This window comes from Cydia pomonella, chromosome 1, assembly GCF_033807575.1.
Source record: "Cydia pomonella isolate Wapato2018A chromosome 1, ilCydPomo1, whole genome shotgun sequence".
In the NCBI taxonomy this organism is placed as follows: Eukaryota; Metazoa; Arthropoda; class Insecta; order Lepidoptera; family Tortricidae; genus Cydia; species Cydia pomonella.
Window position 1 is genome coordinate 47,561,904 of NC_084703.1, and position 18,432 is coordinate 47,580,335.

Sequence of the window (18,432 nt, forward strand, 5' to 3'; positions counted from 1 at the left end):
AGATTAGTCTTATGTTTGGGAAAACGCGTGTTTTCGAGTTTTCATGCGTTTTTCTTTCGACGCAGAATATGGTCGCTAATTTCGTGTTGCCGGCCACTGTCCGTCTGGTCCAGCGGAGCGGGTTAAGACGCGGACTGATAAACAAGTGTTACGGGTTCGAATCTCGCCGGGTGACTAACTTTTTTTTTTATACGGTCAAGTTTATATATATTTTTTTAATTTTTATTGTTTTAGACAAGTTTAATAAATAAGAGAAATTGACAATAGATGGCGTTACTCTGTGACAAGTGCTGTAAGGTTATAATTGTAAATAATAATAATTGTCAGTTCACATTTTACTTTTTAAGTTTATGTAGATTATCACCTATACACCACCATATTACAATAAATAGTTATAACCGAGCAAAGCTCGGTCGCCCAGGTACTATGAATAATAAGGGATCTGTACCTATCGCTTTTTAATCAGTCAAAATCTTTTTGACAGAACTTATGAGTATGACCTCACTAAGTATTCACGTGCCTTTTTACTATATTTCCATTTTTTTAAAGGTCAGGCCACACCGCTTGCAACTGCCTAGACGAGCGCGTTCCGCTGCGTTGTAAACTAAGAATTATCATAAGAAATGACACACCTGCGTGACGTGACGTGTCGCACGAATTGCTCCGACGGGACAAACCGGATGCATGCACGCGTGCACAGAGCCAACGTGACGTTATGTTGGATGGCGCTTCCTATGAGACGGCGAACCGAACAAGTTCGGACACGCACAGCAAGCTTGATAAGCATTTGTCGGACTAGGGCCCCTATCTATGGTCGTGGTACCGACCTCGAGAAAGAACATAAACTTGGTGGTATGGGCCTTGGGAAAAGCGTGTTAAACCAATCAAGTTTGATCAGCATTTGTCGCACCAGGGCTCCTATGGTGCGATGCCGCTGCCGACTTTGAGAACGACCATAAACTTACTTGAGCTCAATCTGCTTCTGTATGGACACTGGTATCCTCGGGAAAAGAATGTTAAACCAATCAAGTTTGATCAGCATTTGTCGGACCAGGGCGCCTATGGTCATTGTGCCTCCGGTGACCTTAAGAACGACCATAAACTCACTTGAGCTCAATCTGCTTCTGTATGGAAACTGGTATCCTCGGGAAAAGTGTGTTAAACCAATCAAGTTTGATCAGCATTTGTCGGACCAGGGCGCCTATGGTCATTGTGCCTCCGGTGACCTTGAGAACGATCATAAACTCACTTGAGCTCAATCTGCTTCTGTATGGACACTGGAATCCTCGGGAACAGCGTGTTAACACAATCAAGTTTGATCAGCATTTGTCGCACCAGGGCCCTTATGGTCATTGTGCCTCCGGTGACCTTGAGAACGACCATAAACTCACTTGAGCTCAATCTGCTTCTGTATGGACACTGGTATCCTCGGGAAAAGCGTGTTAAACCAATCAAGTTTGATCAGCATTTGTCGCACCAGGGCCCCTATGGTCGTGGTGCCGCCGCCGCCGGCGCGAGGGTCGATTTCCTCCTCATCGTCGAGATAGTCGGCGAACCAGTCGAAGAGATCGGCCGGGGGTTGCGTGTAACGGATGTACATGAAGCCTGGAAAAAGGGAGTTATTATTAGGGTGGATCAACTATTTCTTATTATTCTGTCCAGTCAGTCAGGGGAAAAAAAACGGTGTATTCTCATGTGTCCGCATCACGTGACACCGCCATACAAGAGGCGGGCACAGATGGGAATGATATGTATGTAGCGCCGATTCCCATCTGTGCCCGACGGGAAAGGATGGGAATACACCAATAAAACAAAACAAAAAGAAATAGTAGCAGTTTGTTAGAAGGAATGTTATACTACGACAATAAATTAAATTAAATAAACCCTATGCTACTCGTATATGCCAATAAAAATCATTTTTTTGCCAAAAACACCTTACATCATTTTGGAAAAGAGCTGATACTCTACAAACTGCTGGATCGATTTCTATCAAACATATCTAAGAAGCACCGCAAGTAAACTCGCTTTCATGTTAAAAAAACCGCATCGAAATCGGTCCATCCGTTGCAGAGCTACGATTCCACAGACAGACATTGGCGTCAAACATAACCTGCCTCTTTTTGCCTAAAAATGCATGTTTAGTAAATATAAATACTATAACACTGGGGTTTTAAGTGTGATCCCCAGGAGAACGTTACCATGGCAACATGTGGCCCGTTTTCCTCACGATGTTTTCCTTAACCAAAAAGAGACTGGTGAATATCAAATGATACTTGGTACATAAGTTCCGAAAAACACATTGGTGTTCCGAAAAACGAGCCGGGGTCTGAACCCGCGACCTCCGGATTGCAAGTCACACGCTCTTACCGCTAGGCCACCAGCGCTTTTTTTATGCCGCCATACCTTTCGCCTTTGATCTATGGCGAAATGAAGTTTCAGCTCAATCGAATATTGGGAAGCGGGTCTAATTTAGCTTGCAAGATTTGACCCAAACATGCATTGCAAGTTAAACAAAAGCTTGTAAAATTGAAAGGGTCCTATAGAAATTGAAGGTACTATTAAAATGTTATACGCACACCTATAGTGAATAGAGTATTTTTTATAGTAACTGTTGCGTATGCAACTTATTATTATATAAAAATATTCCCAATGCAGTATCTAAACGCAACCGTCGGGCTCGGCTAGGCCTCCGATGCATTTCAAAAGCACCAAACGGAGCGCTCCACATATTCTGTATCGCGGCACGCGGCCAATTAGAAGCACCTAAATTTGAATCGCCTTTTTAGGGTTCCGTAGCCAAATGGCAAAAAACGGAACCCTTATAGATTCGTCATGTCCGTCTGTCTGTCCGATTCTGTCACAGCCACTTTTTTCCGAAACTATAAGAGCTGTACTGTTCAAACTTAGTAAGTGGATGTATTCTATGAACCGCATTAAGATTTTCACACAAAAATAGAAAAAAAACAATAAATTTTGGGGGTTCCCCATACTTAGAACTGAAACTCAAAAAAACTTTTTTCATCAAACCCATACGTGTGGGGTATCTATGGATAGGTCTTCAAAAATGATATTGAGGTTTCTAATATCATTTTTTTCTAAAATGAATAGTTTGCGCGAGAGACACTTCCAAAGTGGTAAAATGTGTGTCCCCCCCCCCCGTAACTTCTAAAATAACAGAATGAAAAATCTAAAAAAAATATATGATATACATTGCCATGTAAACTTCCACCGAAAATTGGTTTGAACGAGATCTAGTAAGTAGTTTTTTTTTAATACGTCATGAAATTAAAAAAAAAATTTTTTTTTCAACATACCCATACATGTGGGGTATCTATGGATAGGTCTTCAAAAATGATATTAAGGTTTCTAATATCATTTTTTTCTAAACTGAATAGTTTGCGCGAGAGAACCTCCCAAAGTGAAAAAAAGTGTGTCCCCCCCCCTGTAACTTCTAAAATAACAGAATGTAAAATCTAAAAAAAATATATGATATACATTGCCATGTAAACTTCCACCGAAAATTGGTTTGAACGAGATCTAGTAAGTAGTTTTTTTTTAATACGTCATGAAATTAAAAAAAAATTTTTTTTTTTCAACATACCCATACGTGTGGGGTATCTATGATAGGTCTTCAAAAATGATATTAAGGTTTCTAATATCATTTTTTTCTAAACTGAATAGTTTGCGCGAGAGAACCTCCCAAAGTGAAAAAAAGTGTGTCCAAAGTGGTAAAATGTTGAACGAGATCTAGTAGTTTAAGTAGTTTTTTTTTAATACGTCATAAAGGAACCCTTCTTGGGCGAGTCCGACTCGCACTTGGCCGCTTTTATTTACTGATCAAATATTGCAAAACACTCTCTTATTTTCTTCCATACCCTCTTAAGGCCCAGCCATAGAAATGAAAAATCAAAAATTTGCCACTGGAATTTGAACCTATAGTGCACGGAATACAGTAGATTTTATTTTCTTTGTAAATTGCACGACACAAAACAAATGCAACTCTGTCCTAATTGAATATGATTTAAATTTCATCGAACTGAAAAAGTCCTATAGGTAGGACCTTGGGCCTTACGAGGATACTATGAACAACCAACCACTTTCTACATTTAACCGTTTTGGCAATGAAACCCTTGCCGGTTACATTGGAAAATTATAACACTAAGAATCGAAGTTTTATTTGAGTCGTCGAGATCCTGACCTGCACGGCGGCTACAGTAACTCATGCATTAACTTTCGCAAACCGATATTTAGAGAGGTTGAACTGCTGGTGAATACCATAAAGGTGTGGCATTTTGTTTTGTGAAGTCAGTTTTGTTGAAAGTTATTAGGTTCTTCGATTGCAAAAAGTTCGTACATAAACATGCACTATATATCTATGAAAATATTTATTTAATCTAAATTGCACAAAAGAAAAAATCTTCCAGTACAAAAGGCAGACTTAACGAGGCATTCTCTACCAGTCAACCTTAAGGCTAAGCAGAGAGATTGTGAGCGGTGCTACAATTACAATAGCAAAAGCAAGTGAAACAAAAATACATATAATAACATATACATACGAATATAATATACACATAGACTATATATAAAAAACACGATACATATGAAGCTAAAGAATAAATACATTAAGAGGCTGTCAACACCCAATGTCCTTGAAATTAATGTTACTTAAACAGTTTTTTAAGAAATACTATTTGTTTTAGTCAAGTAAGAAAAATATATGTTCATATTAATTATATTTCAAAGACCGTGGTTGTACTCGATACATGATTGAACGAAATCGGCTCGATAGAAAATAATTGCAAAGATTGGTCTTAAAATCACAGTTAAACGGTTTTATGTCTTTATTGTTTTGACTTATGGGTCTGCAATTAAAATCACAATTTCAAAACATTTATATCTAAACCGCTATTGAGTAAAATATTACACTAATAATCCACTTTTTTTATTTAAGTAAATATTTTTCTTATTATTCCCTTGCCCAGGCCCAGTAACATGCGACAGTGCTATCTCATTTACTCCGATACAAATAGACAGTGTGCGCGCTTTAGGTATTGACAGCCTCTTAAGAATCTTTCATTCTGCTAGCAAATAATGTAATGATTTTTTGAAAGCGAACTTATTTGGCGCATTTTTGATGTACCAAATTACTATCTCTCGCAATCTCTTATTAATATAATATATACTCTAATTACTAAACTAATTTCTCGTTATCTGACTTAACTTAAATTTAGCAAACATCCATAATAGACGAGTTTCATCAATCAAAATCAAGTTACGTAGTAGTAAAATAAACGAATTTGTTGCGAATGCAACTTATTATTGTATAAAAATCAATGCAGTAGCTAAACGCGGCCGTCGGGCTCGGCTAGTATTCGGAGGCTTTCAAAAGCACCAATAGGAGCGCTCCACATATTTTCTAACGCGGCCAATTAAAGGCACCTAAATTTAAACCACCTTTTGTACTGATCATAATTCAAAAAATTCAAAATTCAAAAATTTATTCTGCAAGTAGGCCTCAAGGGCTCTTTTACAAGTCAATACAACATTTATAGTAACATCATATAGTGACATGAAAAATACATAACAACATTTATAAATACAACAGCCAATACCTGGGTAAACATTACATTATAATAATCTTAAAATAAATAATTACTACAATACAATAGAGATGTTTAGTCTCTATGGTCAAAAACACATTAAATCTGGAGATGTAAAAGGTCCCCCATTGCCAGAGTACTAATACTAATAAAATTTGGAGGTGTAAAGTCTCTCCAAGTGTCAAAATAAAATTTATACTAAATAAATAAACCGCGTCTGGACTGTTACATATATTGCAAATCACTCTTTCATCATCCTCCATACTATCAACACCCACTTTCTACATTTAACCGTTTTGGCAAGAACCCTTCTAAACCGGTACCTTTTGGAAGATTAATTTCTAATTTAAAATCGTAGTTGTATTATCTGTATGTCACGTGAACTAAAACGCCGACCACCATTTTTTCTTGTGAGTGACGTCACTATAGCAGCAACAAGTGTAAAAGTTTTCACTGCTCGTGATTCTATGTAGAATAAATTTGCAGTAAAACAATCACTTTTGCAGAATACGTATAATTTTAAACATTATTCCAAAAAAAATCAAAATTAAATTTCACCCTGTATAAAAAATTTAAAATTTACAAAAATCACTTTTTAATCGTAAAACTAAAAGTCTGCCTTCCGCATAAGGGGGGAGGAGGGGTAAAACTGAAAGGAAAATAAAAATAAATACGGCTGAAAATTTAGAGAAAAAAAATGAATTAATGTGATGAATATTATGGACTATGAGGGTTGATACGATGGCGAATGATACCTAAATTTTGAACCGGTTAATTAAACAGCCCGACATTTTGTTGTTTTACAATTAAAGTACGGGTATACTTTTTTTTAAATGCCTAAAAATGTAAAAAAAAATAGTAAAGCCTATTCAAATGACTCGGAGCTGATATGATGACGCAGTCAATGTCCAGAGAGGAAAATGATGACTACGTTTGTAGGAAGAGAAGCAGCTGTCCTCTTTCCTCGTAATATCTTTCATTCGCTGAAGCATTTCACACATTAAGTATATTAGATACTTATTTAAAATACGCTCAGTATAACACACACAAGAGACAGCCCTTTATTGTAAGGTGAGCAGGCAAGTAGATCGTGAACGTATGCATTATAGGGACCGTGCGCGTTGGAGGTAGCGTTGAAAAAACCCGGAAAAATACGGGAATACTTCAAGTTTCTTACGAAAAAAAAAATCAATGCAAGTTTTTTTTTTAACTTCTGTATTTTTCCATATGAATTTAATAGGGAATTTAAACAGGAAGTCATCACTCACCAGTGGCATTGTGTAGGACGTGTTCAATTTTTCTGAATGAAACGGGAAAAAACCGAAGAAAACTAAATTTGATAAAATTCTCGAAAAAACATTTGATTTTTTCCGGAATTTACATCCCTAGTTAGAGGGTCTGCCATCTTGTGGGCTGAATCGGAAACATAAATTGTACATTGACATTTCACGCCAAAGCATGTGCTGCCCTCTACCGTTCTCGTACGTTTGCTTATGCATTGTAGGTTTTGCCATATTGTGGGCTACATTGGAAGTACGGAGTGCGGATTTAAAAGGAGTGAAATCTCTTATGGTGGAATTGTTGCAAAAGTGTCCAGCTGTCAGCTGTAAATAATAGTTCCAAATCTCTCCAGAGTAGCGCTAGAGTAGCTAAGATCCTAGGCGTTATTGACGGAGTGAAGTGCGCTGTCTATGATTTGATTTTTTTGTCAAGTATTCTTTCTATGTATTGTAGCGCCACCTATTTAAGGTTTTTTGATGACACTTTTTGGTACATGGAGATTTAATGTTCATGCATGTTCCCTATAGTTCCGTTCAGGATGTCCCCAAAACTTTTTGACATCAGATAAATATCAGATAAATTCGCTAGGGCCAATAAGTGACTAACTGTGGCTGAATTGAAAGCGTTGGTATTTTACCACTTTACGTCCGGTCTGGCCTAGTGGGTCCCGGTAAGGGCATTTATTTGTGTGATTAGAATATTTGTTCCTAAGTAATTGTTTTCTATGTATTTAAGTATTCATAAATATTTATTAAATTAAATTAAATAATCGTTTAATTCAGGCATAGCCCATATAAGTGTTAGTAACAGACTTAAATAATAATGTTAAACTATGACTATGACTATTACAATTTCCTATAATCTACCATGCACGTATACTTAGGGCTAGGACTATACAATACCGGGTGAGCAATACGTACACTTTGATATGATAAAATTTATATAGGTATATCGATGTCTAAGTATATACCCACAACACAAGCCTTATTGAGCTTACTGTGAGACTGTCCTGTGTAATAATGTCCTATAACATTTATTTATTATTTATTCTTAAATAAGTGGGTCCACACAGAGCGAGCAGCCTCGCGAGGAATTTACAGCGCGAAGCAGCTCGGTAGGTGGAGACGTGCCTCGCCCGAGGCACCTCTACATAGGCCGAGCTGCTTCGCGCCGCAATTTCCTCGCGAGGCGGCTCGTTCTGTGTGGAGCCGCCTAATGCGATTTACTACAATTATTGCGCGTACAGAGCTCAAATTGTAGAGCCTACCAGACCTAGGTAACTCGTCATGGCATTTGCAATGACTAAGTGTAACAATGTCATCATTCATGACAAATTCCTATATATATATCGTTTATAGTGACAGTCCCTCACTTTGTTCTGTAAGTCAGTCCAAGTTTAGCTTAGACGTACTCTACCATAAGCGTCAAAAATAAATAACTTACATAGTTCGCATTAGCAGAGGCCACGGTGTATGTTTTATGTCAAACATTCGACATAATCGAAAAACATTCAGGGCTACCACACACTAGCGTCTTTTGAGCGTCGGCGTCTAGTCAGCGCTATGGAAAATGGCGTCACTGCGCAGTTGCGCCAACGTTGCGTCGAGCAGCAGCCATAGAGTTAAGTAAGCGCCGACGCTCGGCAGACGCTAGCGTGGGGTGGCTCTCAGAGACAATATCTAAGATTAGCTAGCGAGCTAAATATTAGTTGCAAATCAATTTTCTAATAGTTCCTGCCTGCTGTGACACGTATCGAAAACAAAATACACTATAAGTTTTTATCAAAATAAAAATGTTTTAATTGCAAGCTTTTGTGTAAAAATAATCCTCAATATCCAGGGAGGAAAATGTGGACATTGTGGACTACGTTTGTATGGAGAAGCGGTCGTCCACTATCGCCTTAAGACCAATACAATGTACCTACGTTAATCGAATAAATGCATAATGATTGAAGGACGACCGGCGACTTACCATACGGACACCTTAAAAAATTCTAACTACTAACCGTTTGCTTCAAGTTGGCCGTTACCTCCCGGCCCGCGTGCCGAAACACCCCCTCTGACGCTTTATCCTCATCTTACTAGGCTACCACAGCTTCATACTTTTATTACTTACATTTTATACAATCACAAACATTATTATTATTAAATAAAGTGAGCATTAAAAAAAAGATTTTTTTTGTCCAGTACTAGTGTGACGTTATCATGTAACGGTCGCCGACGGCCAACTTGAAGCGAACGAGTACATCACATTAACTTTAAATGCACATAATGTATATTGCGTTCTCCAAATTAGCATTGCGTTTCAATATTATTTCGCTATGGCTTCCATAAATATGTCATTTACATATTACACATAAAATACATCAATGTATATTATATAACATGTTAAGATTGTTTAATACAGCGAGCATAAAACAAGCTTTTATGGCCGATTGAATTTTTTTCATAACTAATTGATTATATGTTTTAACAGTATTTTTACATATTTCAACTATATATTAGACCAGCATACAAATAAGCACGCTAAGAGCCTGTTTCACAGTGTCCAAGTAAAGCCCTGAATAAGCTACTTGTCACTTATCTGACGAATCAAGTCATCGTTGGCATTTCACAATCTTCAAATAAGCTTAACTGGTAGATAAAGTTTTAAGTTTTGCAGGAAGTTTTATCTGACAATTTATTTGGTAATTAGCTGAAACAGGCCCTTAGGGTCTGTTTCACGAACACTGAGTAAAGTATTGGAAAGCTTATTAATAAATAAATTAACTGCCAGATACAACTTAGCACTTTATCTACCAGTTAAGCTTATTTGAAGATGGTGTGACATCAACGATGACTTTATTCGTCAGATAAGCAACAAGTAGCTTATTAAGGACTAGGACATTGTGAAACAGACCCTAAGTCGTGCGACTTCGAAAGCAGATGTGGGTGCAAACTAACAAGTTTTTGTCAATAATTTCATTTTTGATACAAGGTTTTATCGCTGGCTGTACTTTTCTTTCAAACAGGCAAGTATTAGTTTCATGAGAGAATTCTAGCGAACCCAAATGCAACAACAATTAGGTTGCGTTGCTTTATCCAATTATTACATCGTTCCTATTTATTTATTACAGATAAATCACAATTACAGAATATTTGATCAAAAAGTATCGTTAAACCACAATGGTTAGACAAGACCCAAACAAGCTGAATTTCAAACGAATTCTCTACAAGCACCTGCTAGATACTGTCTAGTGGGACCCCCCCCCCCTGCCCCGCACACATGCGGAAGTATATTTATGTATATTGTATAGTATATTATGTAATTAATTTATATATGTATTTATATATATATACTATAGCCCAAAACCCTCTTGGAGGCCTATGCCCAGTAGTGGAAAGAACGGATTGTTAAGACGATTGTGGATAACGGCTTCTCCATACTAACGTAGAGCCTATTTTCCTTCCTAGATATTGACATTATGGAAAATATTTTTATACTATTTCACGTATACTAACCATAGTTATGAGTCTCCGGCAAGCTGGGCCGAAATTTCACCTTTACATATAAACGGAATTTCGTTCTCATTTTAAAACTACGTGCTGGATTGTAATGAAACTTTGCAGATACAATGACATGAGGTATATATAGTTCTGTAATTAGTTTATATAGCTCCACCTTATAAAACAAACAAAATAGAGCAAAAAGAAGTTTTGTATGAAAAACTTAAATTCACTGTATTTTTCCATCGGAAGCTACATAAAATTATTACAGGCATAGGTAATACCTTATCCTATTGTAAGTACAAAGATTCAGAGCAATCTAGCTAGTCGTTTTAGAATGAGAGCGTAACTACGTTTGTATGGAGAACCGCGCATGCTGGGGACTCTTATGCCCCCTCGTTTTTTTTTTTTTCGATTTATATTATTCTTATAAGAGTTAGTAGCTTTTAAAACTTGTATAGAATATGTTTCTCGCTCCTAGTTCTTATAATAATAAAAAAATCTAAATAATTCAAGCGAGGGGTTAATATACAATAAATTGTGTTTAAATATTTTCCATAAAGTCAATATCCAAGAAGTAAAATTGGAAATGCGTTTATATGGGAAAGGGGATGTCCACTATCATCTTAACGATGGATAGCTATTCTCAGGAGGGCCGCACGCTTGTTTGTAACCATTAAAATTGTACAGAATGCTCATCATTACAATTTAATACAGAATTGCAGATCAATGACGTTCGCAATGCAATGAATATGGTAAAACATATTGCTTATGCATGACTATACGACTTTATACATTGAATACAGTATTTATGTTATGTTTTTACACAGCTTACTTGATAAATAATACAGAACAACAGTAAACATGAGTTTGTGGTGCTGAGGAAAACATAAAATAATATGCAGGTTCACAGAGAACGAGCCGCCTCGTGTGGAATTAGACGCGCGAAGCAGCTCGGTCTGTGTAGACGTGTCTCGGTTGCATTGCCTCGGGTGAGGCACCTTTCCACCGACCGAGGTGCTTCGCGAGGCGATTTCCTCGCGAGGCAACTAGTTCAGTATGGACCACTATGACGTAATAAATTACGCTCACAGAATATAAGCCATTAAGAAATTTCTTGGAAATGAATTATATACTAAGCAAAGCAGTATACTAAAGAATAAAAAAAAAAAAAAAAAGTAACAGGAAAAGTAAAATAAAGTTGGTGAAATCGCATTAAAATTGTTTATAAATACACTAGTTACTACATGAAACGCCAAATCACTTCCGTTCCTATAAATACTGTTTAAAGAGTTGATTCGATTTCTCCAAGATCCCTACATCTCTTTCTATCTAAGAAATTTATTTCCTAACCGGTTTAGCGGTCTTCGCAAATTACACTAAATTAAAACCATTGAAAATCGATGACAGTATTATTTTTCACAAAGACTTACTACAAAATGCAAAAAACAAATGCAGATAATATTATGTGTCAGATGTTATCAAAGCTGACACGTCATCGTTGATGCACTCCAAATAGGTTTATTAGAAGAGTTTGTATACCTACACACTAATCTTCAAACTGCACTGGTACTTCTATCTGTACATATAATGCCAGTGACTACTTATTGGAGAATCGTTTTTTTTTGACATGAAGCACGAACATTTGTGCAAATATTTTTATATGTGTATGTAGTGGGAATTAGTGGCTACTCATGCATATTTTTTTTGGAGGTGTACCTCCGCGAAAAGTAAAAAAAAATTGGAAGGAAAAAAATATTTTTATTTTTTGCAATGAAGTTTAAGGACAGGATGCTGGTAAAAAATATGCATTTTGTAGTTTTTTTTTATTGTTATCAAATATAATTTTGTTTGGTTCACGTAACTTGAATCGTTTATAAAATATGACACTTTCAATGATACCCTAATTAGTTTACGTTATCCTGAATAACTCGCAAACAAAAGAGAATCGAGGTCTGATGTTAAGCATGGAGGGTCCTTAGGACCTAACAGTACACTACCAGAAATATCGACAAAATCCGTCGTTGGGGGCACTTCTTGTTCGCTTAGCCTGCTAGACCCTTTGCTGCTCGGGTATAGGGTATTACAGGTATTCTTCGTAAACACTTCTCAATGCGGTGTCTGTCTGTTCAGTATGTACCATAAGGCTGTTTCAATGGTCGATTTACAGCGTGCGATGGCTCCCCGCAGGCGGTAAAACGACTAGTGAAACTCATAACGGCATGCGTTTTGGAAATCATCCGCACTCCACACGCAGGCCCTATCAAGTAATAAAACGGGACGATCGCTTCTCCATACAAACGTAGACCGATTTTCCTTTCTCGATATTTATATTGTGAAAATTCTTTTAACATAATTTAATGCAATGGAGCGAAAAACATATTTTATACAAATATTTAAATGCATTAAAAAAATCAAATGAAGGGATCATAGGGAGGGAATCATAGCTGTGGTTGATATACATCAAATTAAGTGGAAATAATTCAATAATTTTATTCGTAATATAAAATAAGTATGTATGGTAAGGCGATTTCGTCTTATGCTGGCCCACAGGCTTGGTGTAACACAACCCAGGCAAACACCACCCAACACAAACACTGCATCCCCGACGTGGCGAACATGCCAGAATGTCGAACACCCCAGATTTGTGTAAAAAACGGACACCGATCAAACACAAAACAAAACGGACAAACATCTATCCACATGTTTGTGTTTGTTGTTTGGTGGTTGCAGTTTGTCGTTGTTTGCAAAGTAGGGTTGTGCGTGATCGTTCACTGAAATGATCGCTCCAAACTAGTACAATTTCATCTTCGGTCTTTTAGTACACCGAGAATCGTGCATTATAATGTAACGGAACGGTTTGTGCGGACGTTTAATAAAGTAGTACAATTCAAAATTACTCTCGCTTACTCTCGTGTATGCAACGGAGTCATAGTTGTGTGCTGTCTCGCCCATATTAGGCGAGAGCCATTCGGTCATCTTCGCACGCGCTCGGCGTTAGTTCGGTCGGATCACTCTAACCGTTTTGCTAGCAATATCACTCCTCGCGTCAGTTTTGCGTATAGTGTACTAAAATGTACTAAGGGCAGAATCATCAGGGAATCGTGTAATACACAAGCCTATTGCCAAGCATGTGGAGCTGGCATTAAACATGAGTATGTGAAACTGTGGAAAGAAGCATCTTAAAAGTAAATAAACTCCATAAAATCAGAAATGAAATAATTAGGCAACGCACAAGAACAAAAGACGCACTCACACAAGCCAGGAAACTAAAGTGGCAATGGGCAGGTCACATTTCAAGATACACAGACGGACCTCATTAGCTACAACTTGGAAAGGTCCACTGCCAGCCAAAAAAAAGCAGGGAAACCTTACAAACGGTGGTCCGATGACCTAATAGAAGCAAAAGGGAAGAAATAGAAAATTATGGAAGAAATGGAAGGAGACATTCACCCAAATGGGATCTATAGCTCAACAAACATCAATACTCGACTACTTTAAAGGAATTCAACTGTAATTGAGTTATGGAAATAAACAAGGTTTTATTATATGTGAAACTTACCCAGCGCTCGAATGTACGGTGAGTCTGTGTGCTGCAACAGCCCGTTGACCTGCTTCCTGGTCAGTCGCAGGGTGTACAGCTTATATAGGAGGCAAAAGGCGGTGGAGACGATGCCGCCGGCGCCCACGCCACGAACCTGGAGATACATATGTTATTAGGCGGGTACTCATAAAGAGAGCATACGTACGAGGCAATTTCCTCGCGCGCAAAACGGCCAGATGTGCCTCGGCGAGGAAAACGCGCGTGCCGCCTGTTGTATTGAATTAATAACCGCGACGGTTATACATAAAGTCTTCGTCTTCGGACGGTGTATATGTTTGATTCACACGAGCTGGTGCGAGATTAGTACTGAGCTGACAATATTTTCAATCAGTCGGCCTTCGAAAATCGACCATAGTCGTTAAAAATGTTCTACCCTATTATCAGTATTATCACCTCCTTAAGAATAGATTCTCTTAAAGCCTTTACTTAGTTAGAGCTCTACATGTAGCAGGGGGTGAAACTAGAGCGTTCGGGCTTTCTCGGCTCGGCATTGCTCCGAGCAATTATAAGGGGTAACACAACTTGACGTCCCTTTGCGTGCACAACCACAGATAAGATAATTACATGAATTTTAACAACCCGATATAGCCGAAAGGGATTCCATACATTAGAAAGGGCCAACACGATTCGTCCCTGAATCGCTGTCAAACTTCGGCTTTGTAGGAAGTTTCGTTTCTGTACGGTAGTACAATTATTTATTCTGTGCCGCGACGTTAGCCGCCTAAGCTGAAGACGCGGGTGTGATTCCCGCCTCGGCCAGCGATCTTGGTCACTTTTTAATTAGTGTAGACATCTATCTCAGCTTATACTTAGGAATTTGTATTTCGCTCCTAACTCTAAGTTCAAATAACTTATGAGTCTAACATTTAAGATTCATACTCGATACTCACACCGCCGCACATGCCCGTCTGGCCAGCTGTCTTCCGGCTGCCCCGCTCCCAGGGCTCCAGGTGCTTCACCTGGTAGTAGATCTCGTCCACCACCTCGTGGTAGGTCTTCAGCTTGAACAAGTGAACTGGAAACATGATGGTTATTAGAATTGAGCGCGAGCCACTCGGTTGCCTAAAATCTGTATGTCTAAGGGATTTATTTGGCCTTATACTGATGTGCAAATAGGGGATATTACGCGAAACTACGTAGTGGGCGGCACTAGCACATGTGAGGCTTACCGCGGTAGGCCTCTGTAAACAAACTGCCTTGATACATCAATGTCTTAGGGAAAACTTCTCAATAAACACTGGTGGCCGTAATTTTATTACTGAGACTTCGCCGTCCGTCCGTCCGTCCGTCTGTCACCAGGCTGTAACCCATGAACCGTGATAGCTTAACAGTTGAAATTTTCACAGATGATTTATTTCTGTTGCCGCTATAATAACAAATACTAAAAACAGAATAAAATAAATATTTAAGGGGGGTTCCCATACAACAAACATAATTTTTTTGCCGTTTTTATAAATTATGGTACCCTTTGTGCGCGAGTCCGACTCGCACTTGGCCGGTTTTTTGTATAAAACAGAGGGGCACGGCACGTCAAATGTATGGCTATTTGTTCGTAACGTACAAATAGCTATGTCAGATGAACGTTAGTCCATACAATTCATATGACCATTGGCCATGGTTTTCGACAGAAGGCTCCAGTAGTTAAATCCTCCAAGCTGGCTGAATATTGCAGTAATACCCCCTATAGTGGAAAGATCCAAAAAGTTCTCGCAAATATCAGGAAACTTCACAAGAAACAAAGGAAACTTGCATTTCGGAGGCATAAGGGTGGCTTATAGAGTTAAAGGATGATATCTAATATGGTTTTAACAACTAACTCCTAGTTACCGGAAATTCATCCAATGTCATTCGAAATTAATTGTGAATAAATGGATTATGAAGCAAAACGGGTAAAGCATTATAAAAATAATTTGTATGATATGAAAATATGTTACAATTATGACATTTAAGATATAGGGTAGGAGTGGTATGAAGGAGCCTGGTTTTTAAAGGGTCACTTTTATTCTGGTACTGGTTTTTTTTTATAATTATTTGTGGCTCTTTCAACACCAATCTGTTATGAAAAAGCCATAAGACATATATTTAGACAGCACCTCAAAAGGAAAAAACGGATCACTTTATTATCCACCTGTCTGTCTGTCAAGACTTGATATATCTGACCGGCCTTACAGGCAATAAGAACAGGCCAGTACAGCGGTGTTATGCACACGAATTCGACCCGCATCGAGATTGCACGATTGGCTTGAATTTGTGAGTGACACACAACACACCACTAAAACTAACACCATGCTCAGTGCCGGTTCCTACCCTTTAAAAGGCTTACCCTTGGAAAAAAAAACTTTGTTCCCAACTTTGTTCTACTCCCAACGTTCCCTACTCATGCTGTGGTCAACACATACTTGTATGTTATGTTCTTTACCACTAACAAAACCAGAAATATATTATCATTGTCAAGAGGGCACTGTTATTGTCATGTATAGGGCGACAGTTCAGTTTAGTATGGAAAATTTTGTTCCAACGAAATTCTGCAATATGGCACGTGATCATATATTACTGGTCAGGCTTTACAAGCAATTTTAGTACTTTTGATTCGGAGCGGAGTGTAACATGGGGCACAGCAGTAAATAGATACCATAAATAGGAGGTTCCCAACCTTTTTAGTTGTGTAGCTCCCTTTTCATGTTCTATTATTATTTAAGTTGCGACTCTCTTGTTCCAGGACAGTTCGGATAAACAACACAGTGATGGCCTGGAGCCTTACAATACATAGTTTGGGAACCCCTGCCATAAATTAAATAAACCGTGAAACTAGTGAGGGTGGATATAAACACAAACCATTTTATATTACTAATGAAATTTAACCTTTTGAATGCCAAGAACACCTAAAGTTGTTACTAATCGTGCCCACAGCACCAAGGACAACTATAGGTGTTACGGACGCTGTCAAAGTAACCTTCACACTTTCGAGTAATGTTTACATTAGCTCCCTAGCGTCCGGGATCTTGGTGTTTGACTGATGTTTGTGTTTATGACATAAAGCATTCAAAGGGAAAGGGCATTGAATACTAATTATAGCTAGTTAAACAAGTTTGTCAGTAGAAAAAGGCGCGAATATTAAATTTCTTATGGGACGATAATGCTTTGCACCTGCGTTTTTATAATTAGCCACTTTTTTCTACTGACAGAAATGGCTTGACAGACTATATGTGGGTTATCCTAGAATTATGTGGGTATGGAAAAAATCCAGTTTGCAATTGACTAGAGTTAGATATAGTTATTCAGTGGGCTAGTAGATTAGATGTGAACAATTCATATATAATATAAGTGCATTGAGAGAAGTTTACAAAAATATCACTGTATTATTGTACAGTCACGTCTGAAAATATCGACACGAAAAATATGCCAAAATATGTATACACTACCTTAATACATGGGCAATAGTCATGCATATTTTTAGCACGTTTTTCGTATCGATATTTTCAGACATGACCATACCTAAGACTCATGATTTCATTATATTTATTCACATCTGAGAGTTAAACCCTTTAACAGACCAGACTAGAATAAATCAATCAAGCCTCATAACTACTTTATAGTCCTAGAAATTCTGCTTAAGATAAAAATACTAAAAGATGGCGTTATGGGGTCGTGATCTCCTTATAAAATATTATTGTACCCTATATAGGGTTAAGAAATAAATATTTTTCCGAATACTAAAATGAAAGTTAAAAAAATATGCGTTTTGTTGTGAAAACTCCACCGCGTCGTTATGTTTGCTTACCTACCTTTGAAGTAACTCGAACCTTGAATATTAGCTAATATTAAATGGTTCAAATTCATGGTTTCCTGACTACCCCATATTGGTAGTATGTTGTGCTGTTTGCTCGACTTGGCAGCTTTTTGCTGTTGATCTGAAAATCACGTTACGTTAAGCATCTAACAACAAACACTCTCGTTCAGCGAATTGGTACGATATCTACCTTCAGTTTCGGACATTGTAATATACTTATCGTTAAAACTTGTTGTGAAAAGTCTATAGCACCGTGTCAACTAAATTATAAAATGTTTCAAAGACGTAATCAAACAATATAATACAATTAATAAGAATTGTACAATTTTGAGTCTTGACTACACACGCACAGTTGACATGACGTTATGCAGTAATGGCGGCGAACGATCTAAACCGGAAACACAGACCGAAACCATGTCCAATGTTGCCAGATGTGTTTGTAATTTTATTTAAAATTACCCCATTTTGCTAGAGCTAGACATTCAATGAGTTTTTGTCGATTGCTGTATAATCGAGTGCAATATTTCATAATAATCGAATGCTACTAGTTTATTGTACTGCAGTCTTCTCAAAATAAAATTGTATCGGTCTAGTTTACCCTTATATTTATTAGTTAGAATATTTGTTTTCTTAAATTGTTACCACTATTTCATTATAAATCTTTAATAAAAT

General features: G+C 37.7%; 1 protein-coding gene across 1 annotated transcript in view; it reads right to left on the reverse strand.

Annotated features, from left to right (window-relative positions):
* LOC133529034 (pre-mRNA-splicing factor 38B-like) overlaps positions 1 to 18,157 on the reverse strand; it is a 30,239-nt gene extending 12,082 nt beyond the window's left edge. Inside the window, exons 1-5 of the mRNA XM_061866625.1 lie at positions 17,951 to 18,157; positions 17,756 to 17,881; positions 14,861 to 14,985; positions 13,929 to 14,064; positions 1,392 to 1,605 (exon numbers count right to left, since the gene is read on the reverse strand). Of these exons, the coding sequence (XP_061722609.1) occupies positions 1,392 to 1,605; positions 13,929 to 14,064; positions 14,861 to 14,985; positions 17,756 to 17,881; positions 17,951 to 17,966 (617 nt within the window). The 5' untranslated portion in view covers positions 17,967 to 18,157. The remainder of the gene's footprint in view (positions 1 to 1,391; positions 1,606 to 13,928; positions 14,065 to 14,860; positions 14,986 to 17,755; positions 17,882 to 17,950) is intronic.
* Between the last annotated feature and the right edge of the window lie 275 nt (positions 18,158 to 18,432).